This window comes from Fulmarus glacialis, unplaced genomic scaffold, assembly GCF_000690835.1.
Source record: "Fulmarus glacialis isolate BGI_N327 unplaced genomic scaffold, ASM69083v1 scaffold12688, whole genome shotgun sequence".
Lineage (NCBI taxonomy): Eukaryota > Metazoa > Chordata > Aves > Procellariiformes > Procellariidae > Fulmarus > Fulmarus glacialis.
Window position 1 is genome coordinate 64,804 of NW_009229033.1, and position 14,857 is coordinate 79,660.

A 14,857-nucleotide genomic window follows, 5' to 3' on the forward strand; every position below is an offset into this window, starting at 1 on the left:
TTTGATCAAAACAGCAGTGACTGTTACATTTTTTGCTGCTGTTTGTTGATTTCATCTGTAGCAGGTCATCCTCGCTGTTTCTCAGCATCATCTGGGCAGAGTTTTTAACGAATCTCCTCCGATCCTGCAGAGGACTTTGGTACTAGTCTCCTGCTCTCGCCAGTGCCAAACTCTATAAATTGATTTTTTTTTTTTCTTTTTTCCCCCTTTTCTCCCCCCTCCCCCCGCCAACACGCAGCAAGATTGTTCTAGGCTGTCAGGAAGTGTGTGGTTGCGGCACTTCGGTTGTATGTGAAGCAGTTATGTGAATCTCTCTTAAATGGGCAGCTGCTGCATAGCCGTCCACAACTGCAAGAGCCATAACGGCCCAGAGGTTGTTCCTGTTCCTGTGGACTCCACTGCTGAGCTCTCTCAAAAGCTCTGCTATAACTAATAAGAAATGTTCTTAGATGAGGTGTCTGAGAATTAAGTTAGAAAGCGGAAGGTGGTGTTTTTTTCAAGTGCTAGTTGGCATTCGGTAGATTAGAAATATTCCCCTATTCTGATATTTCATAGGTAAAATAAAGAAGTTAAGATTCTACTTTCCATTCAGCACTTAATTGCCCTTAGGACTCAAGGCGGGGAGATTTTCCAGTGGTAAACAGCCTTTCTAAGACACAATTAGCATTAATTAACATCCATGCTGGGAATTTAATCAGAAGCAGCAGATTAGTTCTGTTTTCTGAACCGTTTTTTCTCCCCTTGGATATGGCTGTTCTTGTGCAGGCTGGAAACCCGTGTTCGCAGCAAGGAGCTTGTCCTGCGGCTTACATCCCCCAGAGCTGTCACACAAACAGCATTCGCACATCAAAGACTTTTTAAAGAAGTAGAAAAGAACCTTTCTGATGGATCAGATGCTACAGGCTTCCCCTAGAACTGCAGCATTAAACTTCTGTGCTACAACCAAGTGACTTACAGCTTTCGCTGTTCCGAGTTTTACTTATTTTACTCACAATTAGAGCTTTTTGTTTGTATGGGTCACTGAATCGGTTTCCTTGAGGAATGATGTTTCAAAGCTACGTGGTGTAGGTTGAAACACTAGTAAAAGTACTTTACTTTAAAAAATTGTGATACCTAGTATAAATGTAAAAGTAGTAGGTAAAAAATAGGTCCCTGATGTTTTCCCCCAAATTGTTTGAAGGGTTACTTGTGGGTTAAATGCTTTTTTTATCACTTTGGTTATTTGCTGTTTGTTTAGTAGCTAGACAGAGTTCTGTTTACTTGCTAGGATATGCTCCAGTATTGCAATAGAAGCACTACAGAAAAAAATAAAATAATGTGAAAAGCACACACACACATACATATATATACACACACACGAAATATATATATTACAAAAATGTACAAACTGAAAGTGCTCTTTCAATGCACGAGGGATACAATTCCTATCTAGCAAGGCTACTCTTTCTGGTTTGATTTTTGGTTCTATAAACATTGATTAACTGACAGAATGGGGGTTTTTTTGTTCAGTTACTTGTTAGCCAGTTTTGTTTAAAGCTTGGGGCTATTTTGACTAAAATCAAGCTATAATCAAATGCTATATGGACTTCTACCATTTGTGATAGGAAAAAAAGCTCTGCTGGAATCTGGTTGGCACTTAAAGTTACGGAATTTTAAGCGCTTTAAGCTGAGCAGCTTTTAATAGGCATGCTTAAAGGGTGTTTTGTGTGTGTTTTTTGTTTGGTTTTTGTTTTCCTGGTATCATGCCTGTTGATTTGTGGCAAAGTACTGTATTTGGGTTAAGTTGTATAGACTGTAAATAATGTATGTTACATTTAGAGGATTGCAAGACTGTACCTGTTAGGAGTGTCTTTGTTTTTAAGTTTGTCATCGTTGTTCCTTTTTTTCCAGAAGTTTGGTGTCAATCAATCTAAGCCAGAATTTACAGTGGATCTCAAAGGGGCATTGATTGACTGGGCCTCAAAGGACAAATCCAGCAAAAAGAATGTTATTGAGGTGAATTATTTCATTTAAATGCAGAATTATATGTACTTTAATTAATGACTTAAGAAATTTTCTCTAAACTTAAAATCAAAACTTTTGGGTTTTCTACATTTCTTCCTGCTCAAATGTAGACCTATCTTAGTACTTGCAAGAAATGTCCATTTTTAATATGTCTGTATGGGATATGCTTTTAAATTTTACGCAGACTGTTATTTACTGTTTTCACTGGTAAGCGTTCTTCAGTGGCTATATATTATCTAAAAGTTATGCCAGGGAGAAGTTTAATTTGATTTAGGTAATTTCACTTTTGAATTCTAGTGTGTTTATCAATTTTGATGATATCTGTCTGTATTTCTTTAAAGCTAAAAACCCGCCAAGGAACTGAGCTCTTAATTCAATCTGATAATGACAGCTTTATTAATGAATGGTATAAAGTTCTTAACTATACCATCAACAATCAGGTATGTGTTTGAATCGTGAAGGCTGTATTTTCAAGGTAATGTTATTTAGTAAAATAACTGATGTAATGACTCCTAGTACAAGTACATCTTCATTTCCTGATTTTCTTGAGCATGGGCAGGAGGTTGAGGATATGGCAGTTCCTGGTGGTGACAAGTGAAATATAATTAATAGTGGCAAAGGAGGAAGGGTGGTCCACTGGATTAAGAACCAGGAGATGTGGGCTGACCTCCAGCTCAGAAATGAGCTTCCTTCTGTGGCCAAATACTTGTTCTGTCTCAGTCACCTGAAAGGTTCTGATAGAGAGGGAGTAAAGGGAGGAGGATGGCCAAAGGAGTGCTTCATGACATACATTAATCAGCATGTGATACTGCTATTCACTTAATAAGGCTGCTTGAAAGTGCAAATTAAAAGCCCTGGCAAAATACTGTATTACCTCTTCTTATCAGACAGCATAATGCCAACTGTTTAATCAACAGAAAAGTGATGAAGCATTTGCTTTTGATATTGCCAAACAAGATTTACCATCTTTGAATTCAGAAGAAGTTGGAGGAGATCTTGGAGAAAATATTCCTCTCGTATCAAGCTGATTTCATGTGTATTCTTAATTTTTATAGTTACAGGCCTGGCTGCTGCCCATAAGCTGCATTTATGTTGCTTTCAGTGTCCATCACTGGCCTTCATTTCTCTTAGCTCTGATAGTGTTTTCCACATATGGGTGTTTTCCATCCAAACATAGCAGGCTAGTATGAATAGCTTAGCTTCTTTCTGAATGCTCATGGTTTAGGTTCCAAATCTTCTGCTCTCTCCTGGTATGAAAATGTCATGACCCTTAATAACCCGGCAAGACAGTCACTCAGCGATACCCTTCTCCTGTCTGCCCTGTCTAACGCAACTGAGGCCCTGCTTAAATATAAACAAAGATGGAAAGGCTGAGATATAGCTGAGATGAGAGCGAGGTATTACGTGTTAGGTTGAGGAAGTGAGTGGTGGAATAGGGAGAGTTTATCACCACTCCGGAGCAAATGGTGATGTATTATTGCTGGGAGCTGGTAGCCAAGAGACCTAAGATTACAAGGGAAAAGTTCAAAATGTGCATTATTACACTACCTGATAATTTGGAGCACTGAAGCTTTGGCTACAAAAATCCATCAGATCTGAAGCAAACTTCTAATTTTGAGAACTTTATGGTAATAGTAGCTGTGAGTCTTTTTCCCAGGACAGCTATGGCTGGTTCTAGGTGATGAGATCTTCCTCAAAAGAAGGTACAGCTTGAATTCTGTTCTCTTTGCTCCTTCAGGCTGCTGTTGTGGCAATATGCTGTGCAAGAGGAATACCTATCTGTGAAGGATGTGGCTGCTCTTTTTTACATACAGAAATTTCCAAGTTATTAGATTAGACTTGTTCCATAATACAAACTAGATCCCAGGTGATTTTTCCAAAGCAATTCATGTGTGTTAAATTTAGCAGTTCTAAAAAGCTTTGAGGCCTCTTGAAGAGAGCACTGTCCAAATGGTCTCAGTGGCAGAGGGATCCTTACTGGGGACATTAATCAGGTGGTTGAATATATTGATCTTTGATATGTAAAAAGGCTCTCCAAAGCTTTTGAAAAGCAACAGGGAATGAGGATTGTTTAAAGCTGACGTTAGCCCTTCAAGTTAAAGTGCAGCTTAGTCGATGAAGTCATGTGCTTCAGCTCATTCAGTGCTCTGGAGTACGCAACCTTGCCATATTTTTTAAAATGTCCTTCTTTGTAACAAAAGACACTGTACTGTCAGATTCTTGTAACTGCATAGAAGTCAAGTTCACTTTAGTCGAAGTGAAGAAATACACAGTTTTGGAAGGGAGTATGTTGCACTGAGACCAGAGGAAGTTTCTTTTCGTATTTACTGGTATGTCCAAATTCATGCGTGTAGCATAGGTATGAGGCTGCAGGTGGGCAGTTTCACAGACTGTGGTATCTGCCTCCAGACTACATGATCGACGTTTTGTCTTGACTGTTTAATGAGAATATGCTCAGAGAGCAGTAACACAGGGCAATGATTTTAGGCCCTGGTGTATTTACTTTCTCAGAATTACTTCAGTGTATGTTTTGACAGTGGTGAAATTTTCCAGCTGGCAATTCTATTTTCTGTCACAGAAAATTCTAATTACAGAAATTGGAAATAAAGTAAATGCTCTAGAAGTGTTTTGTAGACCCTGATAATCAGATGCTTCTGTAGCAGACTATGTAAATGAAATAGCTGATGTTTGTCTACTGGATTTGAAAAAACGTTACTATTGTTTACTGGTCGATGTAATGAAGTTTTATCATGAAAGGCTGATTGTACTTCGTTCAGTGTTCAGCAAAACTTTATTTGGTCTTATGATCAAATAGTGTTTCTCAAAGTTATTCATTCTGCCAGTGAGAATGGTGTTGTCTCTGAAGATATTTTTAGCATCTAGAGTTCAGGAAAGAACCAACTGAATATCATTATAGGGGGAAAAAATGTATATTGTAGAACTGTCTACAGGAAATGTGTTTGTTAATGCTATATTCTATGAACGGCAAACTGACCACTGCATCTTCTTAAATCAAATAGGTAGTAGAGTCTGATGAAACGTTAGAAGATGATGTACCAGATTCCCCTGGGGTGGAAAAACAAGACAAAGAAAAAGAGAAAGAGAATAAAGACTCTAAGAAACTTCGTTGTGAGTTGAAAATTTCCCATTAATTGATTTTAGCAATGCCAATTTTTATTTTTTGCATCTTCAGTATTATGTGTAAATAGAGAAGAATTCAAAAGGACAGTTAAAAATGAAACTACTCGAGTGTCGAAAAAAGGCTTTGATATAGTTCATTCTACATGTTGGTGCCAGTTAGTAAGTTTTCTTCCATGTTTGATTTATCATACTTTAAAAAAGGCAAAAAAAAAAAAAAGCACCAAAAGTCTTTAGCTCCTCCTGTATGACACATGAAAAATAGCAGAAAATAGGCAGTAGTAAAATGGATTATTTTCAAAATATTGTCAAATGTACAGAAGTAATTAGACGGTTTTTTTGCTCTGACTTTTATAAGTGTTTTTGTATAAGGATCCTTTTGTCCTTTTATGTGTTCAAAACTGATTAGAATTGGTTTACTTGTTTTTTGTCTGTGGTACAGCATCTGTAAATATTTGCACTATTAAATTAAATTGCGATTTCTCTAAGCTGCTAATGAGGTTATAGTGGCTCATTTAGAGAAACTAAACATTTTTAATTACACCTTCAAAATTTTAGACTAAAATTTCTCTTAGCCACAGAAATTTCTTGCTATGCACAGAAATATATTAATCAGGCAGACTATTTTCTGTCTTTTACTTCTGGGCCTTATATGTAATTTGCAAGAAAGTATTTATTTCTTTTAAAATCGTTAAATTAATGAAAGGCAGGACCAGTTTTGAAACATAACTATATTTTTTAAAATTCCACATCAATTACATATGTAAATTACCATTTAGTTAGTTTCACAGGCAAACTTGGTTTCACAAGTTTTTTGTGACAGGGTTGTCTCAGTGGTTTGAAAAATGGATGCTATTTACAAGGAGCTCCAAAAAGTTAAGGAAAAAAATTTGGATGCAATGCAAATTCGAATAGTTTTTTGATGTGGTTTTGAGCTTAAATTTTTTTATGTTGGTTCCTTGGCAGATAAATGCAGTGTTGGTTCTGTGGATATTCACATAGATGCATTTCTCTTTTCAGCAGTGAAAGCACCTAGCAATATAGATTCTACAGATCAGAAAAAGACCAAAACGAAGCTGAAGAAGTTTCTTACACGGCGCCCTACATTACAAGCTGTCCGTGAAAAAGGCTACATTAAGGGTAAATGAACCTTTTTAACAAAGGAAATAATTTGAAAAGCTGAATTTAGTAGTTCATGTGTAAAATGGGGTTAAAATTCTCTAGTCTTAGAGTAAAACACATCTATATAGCTGGTTTAACAAAAGTCTTGGATGTATAGTGGAACTGGTGATAGATTGTCATTCTTTTGAGCACTGCTACTAGCCACTGAACTTCACGGAGGATGTCCTCTCCTTCAGCTAATTACGGGCAAAACTGCAATGAAAATTGAGGCCCCAGGAGCCTGTTTGGGCTTGGAGTGCTTCTTAGGTAGAGAGTCCATTTGGGCTGCTGTTCTGAGCTGGAAACTTCAGATAGCTAATAATAATTTGTGCATACAAGGGAAAGAAAAGTCCTTTGGGTACAAAACTGAATGCATGTGCTCATCAGTTTCACAATGGTGTTTTAGTCTGGGTGGAACCAGACAATCATGTGCCATCTCATAAGAAATGAAATATTTAGGCAAACCAGGATGAGGCTAAAGGAGTCTTAAACATCTTTTTTCCCTAACCTTTTTTGAAGGTATAAATTTTTTTTTTTAGTTGTTCCACAAACAATGAGTCTTATAGATATTCTTGAATCAAACTTATGAAAGAATTGATTTCCGTTTGTCACACTTGTAGAAACTTTGAGAGAATAATATTTGCACAGGTTTAAGTTAATGTGTTTGTGTAAATTATTGACTTGGTACTCACTGTAAAACTTCATTTATTTATTTATTTGTATGCTTTAGCAGGACTTGTAGGTGGTGTTCTACTAGGGTCAAAATAGCATATGGGTAGGCAAATATCAGACCAAATCCTACTGTGATTTGCTTAACTACATACTTTAACAGGTGTGCTTCTGTTGCATGTGGCGTTTGATATATTTGTGTATCTGCAAATATAATTTAACTGTAAATGATGAATTTTTTGTTTGGGATAAGGAGGCATTATTCCCGGACTTTGACGTTTTGCTCTGCTTTACAGCTTAGTATTCATGTCATGACTCAGTGACATAACTTCTGACATTAGCAACAGTGAACGCTAAGCCAAGTTTAATTTGTACACATGCGTGCTGATGATTGGATTTTTAATAAAGATGTTAAGGAATGGAGAGTTTGTTTTTATTTAAAAGCATGGTGCAAAGTTTAAAAGTTGGATCTGCGCTGTACAGTTTTACGTTTACTGTATGAATGAAAAATACAGAAGTCTTTATTTAAAAGCCCAGTGTACTTTTGTGGCTGCTACGGAACAAGCTTAGTAAACGGAAAACTTGGCAAACCCAGTATGAGCAGAAAAAATAATGAAAAGTTCTAGAAAAAAACCACTTGAAACAGCATGCACTAAGCAGAGAAGTACCTGTGCTAAAGTTTTATAACATGGAAAAACAAAATTACAAAAGTTACTTTAAGATGAGAGGAAAAAGTATGATTCCTGTATGCGTGGAAATTATTAAAGCAGAGGCAATCGTAGCAAATCAGTTGGTTACGTGCTAGTATTTTCTTGTGCTACCTAATCCGCATTGCTTTACCTACTACAGCTGCATGCTAGCCTGGCTTTCTACTGCGTGGGCTTTTTCAATCCTTTGCTACTGATTCTGCTTATACAGCTGGCTGCGTGAGTAGCAGCAGCAGGACTGGGGTGTTTGGAGGCATTGGCCTTGTACGCATACAGCTAATATACCATTATATGCTAGTTTTCATACTGTATAATTGGTTTGGTGTGCTATTTGGGTTTCCCAAAGCAGTAGTCAGATGCAAGTGTTGTTAATGAATCTGCTTAAATTACTAAACATGAAAAATGGGCTAGATGCTATGCATGATGCAAATGTAAGAACAGTTTCTCTCTTGCATAAACTCTGAAGTAAGATCTACTAGATACTGCGAAAATGGCTACTTACATACCTTATTTAACAGATTAAAAAAAACCAAAAAAAAACCAAAAAACCCCCCAAAACCCAAAAAGACCACAAACTTTCTTTCCTTTAAGAGTGTGAGCTTTGCCTCTCTATCTCATAACACTATTTCAATCTTGTGATCTGAACAGGGGAGGTCATCTATTATTTGGGCATCTTTGATGAAAACCATAGAAATGGGTTTGAGAGATTTTGCTGATAACATAACCTGAACAAGAGGAGTTAACATGTTGCTGAAATACACTCAGACATTACAAGAATCTGCTCTCTGCCCAAGCTGATTTTCATTTTTGCTCCAGTTTATGGCAGAAAACACTCCTCCTGGATTGTGTAGTTTTGAAAACAAAACCTCAAGATACCTTTGCCCATGAATATCTATATTTAGATTCCAACCTTGCAGCCAGGTTGCCTATGCATAGTCATACTTGCATCCATTCAAAGCTGTGTGATATAAAGGTCTGTCATTTACAAATCCACGTCAGAACTGAAAAATGTTAAAAGTTAAAGACTCTACATTAAAGTAAATTAATACGTAATGCTGGGTTAAACAGTAGGTGCAATGAAAGATGAGATTTTACAGGGTTTTTCCCAAAGCACTGCCAAAAGCTTTCACTTTGGTTAAAGTTTATTATCTCTGTTCAGATTTTTAACAAAGATTACAGTAAATATATTCTGAACTCAGAAGAGGAATGGAGTGTAACAGGATATTTGAATCCATTACATTTCTCATTACAGTAATGACTATATGACTCTTACAAGTATCTCCTGATGGATTAAAACAATTTCAGTAGCAAAAGTTCCTTACTCAGAGACTCACGTTTGGGTAACTGCCGACGCTTTTTCCTACTGGGAGCTTTTTCTTGCTGGGAACTGCTGAGAGCTCTTTTCAAAACTTTGCTATTTTCACTCTAATACTGCGACAATTGTATCCAATAGTCTGCCCTTTGCAGAGGTTTGTTTTAACCTGAACTAGTTCTGTCACTTGAGTCCTGTTCCACTGTAAATCAGTCTCTTTACTTGGTTCCAGATCAAGTGTTTGGTTCCAATCTCACCAGCTTGTGTCAAAGAGAAAACAGCACGGTGCCAAAGTTCGTGAAGCTGTGCATTGAGCATGTTGAGGAACATGGTATGGTGAAAACTTTTTGTTTCCAAATCTCTCTTGCTCACCACGCTATCTAATTTTAAATGTTTTAATCGTTAAAATTCTGCAGAGTGCTTTGGGGAAGATGATCTGAAACCTGTATCTGTAGATAGCAATGAGTTTTCAAGAGTGGGGAGGTAGGTAGGATCCAAAATGGGGAGAGGGGATGAAATTTTATATCCGAGAAGTTGATCTGCTTCAGTGTCTTTCAAGCTGAGGAGAAGGCAGGCCAGCCTTCTGGCAGCAAGGCTCTAAGGAAAGAGGGATTACAAGTGATACAAGAGCTCAGCCCATCAACATTTTTTTCAGATTAAAAGAGAGACTGTCAAAATGTGGCTGTTCATTTTTGGAAGGTTTAAGCATGCTAACAAAATAATTTGCGTTAAAACTTCCTTGAAACAAAGTTCTAGGAAAAAGTTGTGTTCCTGTGCTGTATATGGTTTGACTGCCAGAAAACAACTCTTATCAGTTTGATGCCCTTCAGCCAGTTACACTGCTATGTGAAGTTGTATGCGATTCTGGAGATTGAGCCAATAGGTGGACACTGATAATTTTTGTCTGCTTTCATTGAAAATAAGTCTCTCCTACCTAATAACTGAGAAAATTATGTGTTTGAAAGCTACATGTGACATTCTGGGTTGTCTGATGTAAAGGACATTTTCACATTTTTTTTGAAAATATGTTGGTTGTGACTCCTGACATGGCTGTAGTCTGTACTGGTTTTCTTGCTTGTTTCTTGCTGTTGTCATTGCCCTATCTCTTGGAAAAGATGACTGAGAGGGGGTTATGGAATCTCCATAATCATCATTCAAATATATACCACTCTATTAATCTGAGAACGTTCTCTTGAGAATCAGGGTAAGTGTTACAGGGGAATACTACATGTGAAATTTAAGGCATTTTCCATGGGAACTTCATTTACGATTTTGTTGCAACCTGTAGTCCTTTCTCAATGCTGCTATCTTACAGCCTGGGAGGGAAAAAATAACTGCTTCCATTGCCTTACTCCAGTTCGACAAACTGCCGCCCTGCTTGTAATAGCAGGCTTTATTCTGTTCGTGATCTGCAGTTTTTGAGAAAGGGGTTATTTTGCTTTGCTCTTTTTTTTTTTTTTTTTTTTATTTCTTCTTTATTTTAAAGACAGGACTGCAGTGAAGATAGTGAAGTTTTCCTTTTTTAAATACCTGAGGGGAAGCTGACAGAAATGAACAGCTTTTTTTCCCCACTTCTCCAAACTCTTCTTCCTACTGCCAATCCACTTCAAATCAGTTCTTTCTGTAAAGGAATGACTAGTGGATTATGGGGAAAAGGGATATGTCAGATGGTGCTGGTAACTGTGCTGTGTTGCATCAGACAACTCCTTGAGGAGCTACAGGGAATGCAGGTATTCTGGCAACACTCACCCTCTCAGTGGCACTGACTCACATGCTGCATTCAAGTGGCGTTTCAGTTAAATTCTTTACCTCCTAATCACTTCTGAGTAACAGCAGTAGCAACCACAGAGACACAGTTTTTTTCTTTTCTGGTTGAGTGTGCAATACTGTAAAGGCAAGGGCTACCCATTTTAGTTTTGTAGGTTGTTGGGTAGTGATGAGTGTGCATGCACATCATTCCTTCTCCATGCAAACCTGGTCACTTGACAACTTTGAGATGCTCTCTATGCATGACTTGATTTGATTTTTTTTAACCATACATTAAAAACTTGAACATCCACAAAATACTTGGTTCTTGCATGTTGGACTCCCATATACCCTCTGGCCACCCACCAAGAGCATTTTAAACGAGACACCTAGTCTCATTGGGGAAACTTGGAGCTGTTGCCTCATTACTTCTGCTCTATTGTGTAGGAAGTTTTAGAGATTACTTTGAGCTTGATGCTACCAAAACTGTGTCAGCAAACTAAACCTCTGATATGCCCTGCCTATCAAAAAAGCTACTTTAACAACTTTTTGTTGTTGTTGTTGAACCAAGTGTTCTTTGTTACAAGGTGGCTTTCTTTTGTTTTTAATTTTGCTGAGTAGGCCTTCTGCCTTCTGCTTCTTTAAAGCAGCCTAATGATTTGCAGAATTCATACATATGTAAGGTATTAAAATGGATTTATCTCTTTGTTTTAGGATTAGATGTTGATGGCTTATACCGAGTTAGTGGCAATCTTGCAGTGATACAGAAGCTAAGATTTGCAGTCAATCATGGTAAGCTTCCTTCAATTATATTACAATTGCGTATATTTTCAGATTGTTGAAGTTCATAGAATGCTCAGGAAAAAGATTTTCGTAATGTATAACTGCAGTCTTTCATGACAAATGATTGTCATCTTCAAAGTAAAATTACTTCAAATTTGCAGAACTTAATGTGTAATATACATCATTTGAAAAACCTAGCATCCTGGAGGTTTGGTCTTGTGTGGAGCATAGAGGCATTGCTAGAACATAATTCTAAAGAAAGGTGGTAGTAGAATTTGAGGGGGGAGAACTATTTCAAACCAAATAACTTCATACCTTTTGGAAAAACAATAACCATATTAAGCTTCCATAGGCATTAAAATTGTAAGTTAATGCTTTTTAGTGAGATGTGCTACTACCTTTTAATACAGAGGTGCTTAGCTCCTCTTCGCCATACTCTGTGTATTGAAACCCTGTCATGTGGCTAAATCTTAGTGTTTTGTTCAGTGGGAATCAATAGGCAGCTTGCAACTAGAAAGAGGACAGTAGCCCATCTACAATCTGACCTCTCATTTCCTGATTGACAGGGTCTAACAGTAAATTTTGTGTTATGTCAGCAGCTCCTATTCCCCTCTGGAAAATGCCCTTGGTGTAAGGGAGCTGCATGTAGTGCAGTAGGCAGAGTTTGGCCATCTCCGTCTGTAGTGGTTGAGTTTTTGTATCCCCTTTTACACTGCTGCAGCTCTGTATCCCAGCAGAGAATGGGCTGAAGTGGATAAAAGCAGTAACTACAGAAGAGTAATTAAGTTTATTTTTTTAAAAAAAGCTTTTATAGTTAAATTATTAACATTAATTACTCATTTTTCTCTCTCAGATGAGAAACTAGACTTGAATGACAGTAAATGGGAAGATATACATGTCATCACAGGAGCTCTGAAGATGTTTTTCAGAGAATTGCCAGAGCCGCTGTTCACTTATAATCACTTCAATGACTTTGTCAATGCAATTAGTAAGTCTGAAAAACATGCCTGTGCTTTTTGTATAAGTTCTGCTCAATATGTACAAATAATTTAATTATTTTGGACAGTAAAAAGAACGTTTTGGTTATGAACATCTGTAAGGCTTACCTAAAATTGCCTGCCAGTAATGCACGGTCCGGTCAGGAGGTGGCAGTATTTTATCTAATATTAGCACTGCAAAATGTTTGCTTTTCTTCCCAGTCTGTTAAATTTTATGCTAAAGTTTTAAACAAAAATACTGAATTTTTTTTTTCTACACCTCATCCTTTTGCAGAACAAGAACCAAGGCAGCGTGTCCATGCTGTTAAAGATTTAATCAAACAGTTGCCAAAACCAAATCAGGACACTATGCAGGTCCTCTTTAGACACCTGAAAAGGTAAGTAGCAGATAGAAAGAAAGAAAGGCTTTGTACTGCTGATCCTCCCTTAAAGTTAAAAAACCCGATTAAAAGTACTAGGTGACTGTTCCCACTGCATTTTTCTTGCCTATATTGGACTTGATGAAAACAATGTATCAGTCTGTATACAAGCTTGCAGAGCACCAAATGGACTGTAGACAGTGTGTGTCATAGTTGTGATGTTTACTGGCAAGTCCTTATGTTAGAGGGGTTGTGAGAGGATCAGGAATAGCATTTCAAACCACAACTTTTCTGTAGAGAGGGGAATCACAGCAGCTGTATGTCCTAATAACACGCCTACTTACTAAATAAATATTGTGAATAGTAATTTGCTTTGGACTGTGTCTTCTTCCTGTCATCCCATTACTCTAACACTGATAAGTCTCTTTTTGTGTATTTTTTTTCTCTTTCAGAGTTGTAGAAAATGGAGAAAAGAACCGAATGACCTATCAAAGTGTAGCAATAGTTTTTGGTCCAACCTTATTAAAACCAGAGAAAGAGACTGGTAACATAGCAGTCCACACAGTATACCAGAATCAGATTGTAGAATTAATTCTACTAGAATTGAATTCCATCTTTGGACGCTGACATTTTTCTTGGAGTAGAAACTGGAAGTGATGGGTTGGCAGCAGTACTCCATCAGAAGGAAAATCTCTCACTGTACATGATGTATTATGTTTGTGGACCAAGCAGCAACTTGTTTTTTGCACTTTTGGGGAGGGGAGAAACAGGAGAAATGTTTGACCACTTTAATGCAAATTAAAGACAACACTTTGGATTTCTTTGAAAAGTTCAATGTGAAAAGTGAATTGAAAAGTTTATAGTTTGCCTTTTTTTAAGTAGCATTGGAAAAATGTAATATAGGTTCATACACTGGATTTCTTGGAGAGTGAAGCTATTAATCTCAAACTGGATAATCTGGAATTTAATCTTAAACTTTTTCCACTTGATAGGGAAAAGTCCTACCAACTGGTATGGAAAAATTCAGTGAAGTTACATCATAAGCTTGTGTATTACAACCTACTCGGATCTGTATGATGCTTTTCCAAGGGGTTTCTGCATGCCGTGACTGTCTTAAACTTGTGCTAACAGTTTGGTTTAGTTATTCAGGTCTAATTCCTCACTTGATACCTGCTGTCCTTTTTCCTTTTTTTCCCCCTTTTTCTTTTTTTTTTTGTTTTCTTTCTTTCCTTTTTTTTTTCCCCCAGCAACCTTTCTGGAACTTTTTAGTTGCTTTATAGAACAGCACACTATTTCAAACACTGAACTTGTAAGAATATCCAGCAACGGATATTTGTCTTGTGGCATAATAGAAGTCATATTTAATAAACACGTTCATTTTTTTTCCAGGGTATTTCCTGAGCTAAGTTTTGTGTTATACTGATTCAAAGCTAAAATCCTAAGTAAATACCAACTGTAACACTGTATTGAGTTCTTGATATAATGCTGTGGTAGTGGAAGTTTGATGTAAATACAGACTGTCCTTTTGATTCTTGTATATAATTCAGTTCCTGTATAGTTTAAGAACATTTTAGTCACACATTTCTAATCATGGGTAGACTAGCTACAGTAGCATAATGTTTCCAGTGGATGTCTGGGTTTCAGCAGGGAAACAGGTTATGGGGAGGGAGGGGGAACCTAACTGTGTGCACTTTTAGATGTTAATTACATTTGCGGGCAAATAACTGTAATGCAAATGGTACTGGAGAAATACTGAGTGTGCTTGCTAAATTGTTAATGCACTACAAGAGGAGCCTTTTAGGTTATTTAATATGTACAGGATACATTAGAAAAATGTATTATGAATTCTAACATCTACAAATAGTGAAACTCATGTTTTGATAGATAGATGTTTGATGGAATCCATGATGCTAAATTTAAGAATTTCTTTTTACATTAATGTAGAATAATTTGTAAAATTGGTTTTGAAAGATTTTGTTA

The 14,857-nt window shown here is 37.0% G+C and overlaps 1 protein-coding gene across 1 annotated transcript in view; it reads left to right on the plus strand.

Annotated features, from left to right (window-relative positions):
* Positions 1-13,787, plus strand: part of LOC104081100 (rho GTPase-activating protein 12-like) — a 73,025-nt gene extending 59,238 nt beyond the window's left edge. The window contains 9 exon segments of the mRNA XM_009583709.1: positions 1,894-1,995; positions 2,346-2,444; positions 5,025-5,133; positions 6,163-6,282; positions 9,224-9,322; positions 11,452-11,529; positions 12,374-12,508; positions 12,793-12,895; positions 13,330-13,787. Coding sequence (XP_009582004.1) covers positions 1,894-1,995; positions 2,346-2,444; positions 5,025-5,133; positions 6,163-6,282; positions 9,224-9,322; positions 11,452-11,529; positions 12,374-12,508; positions 12,793-12,895; positions 13,330-13,504 — 1,020 coding nt within the window. The 3' untranslated portion in view covers positions 13,505-13,787.
* The last annotated feature ends 1,070 nt before the right edge of the window (positions 13,788-14,857 follow it).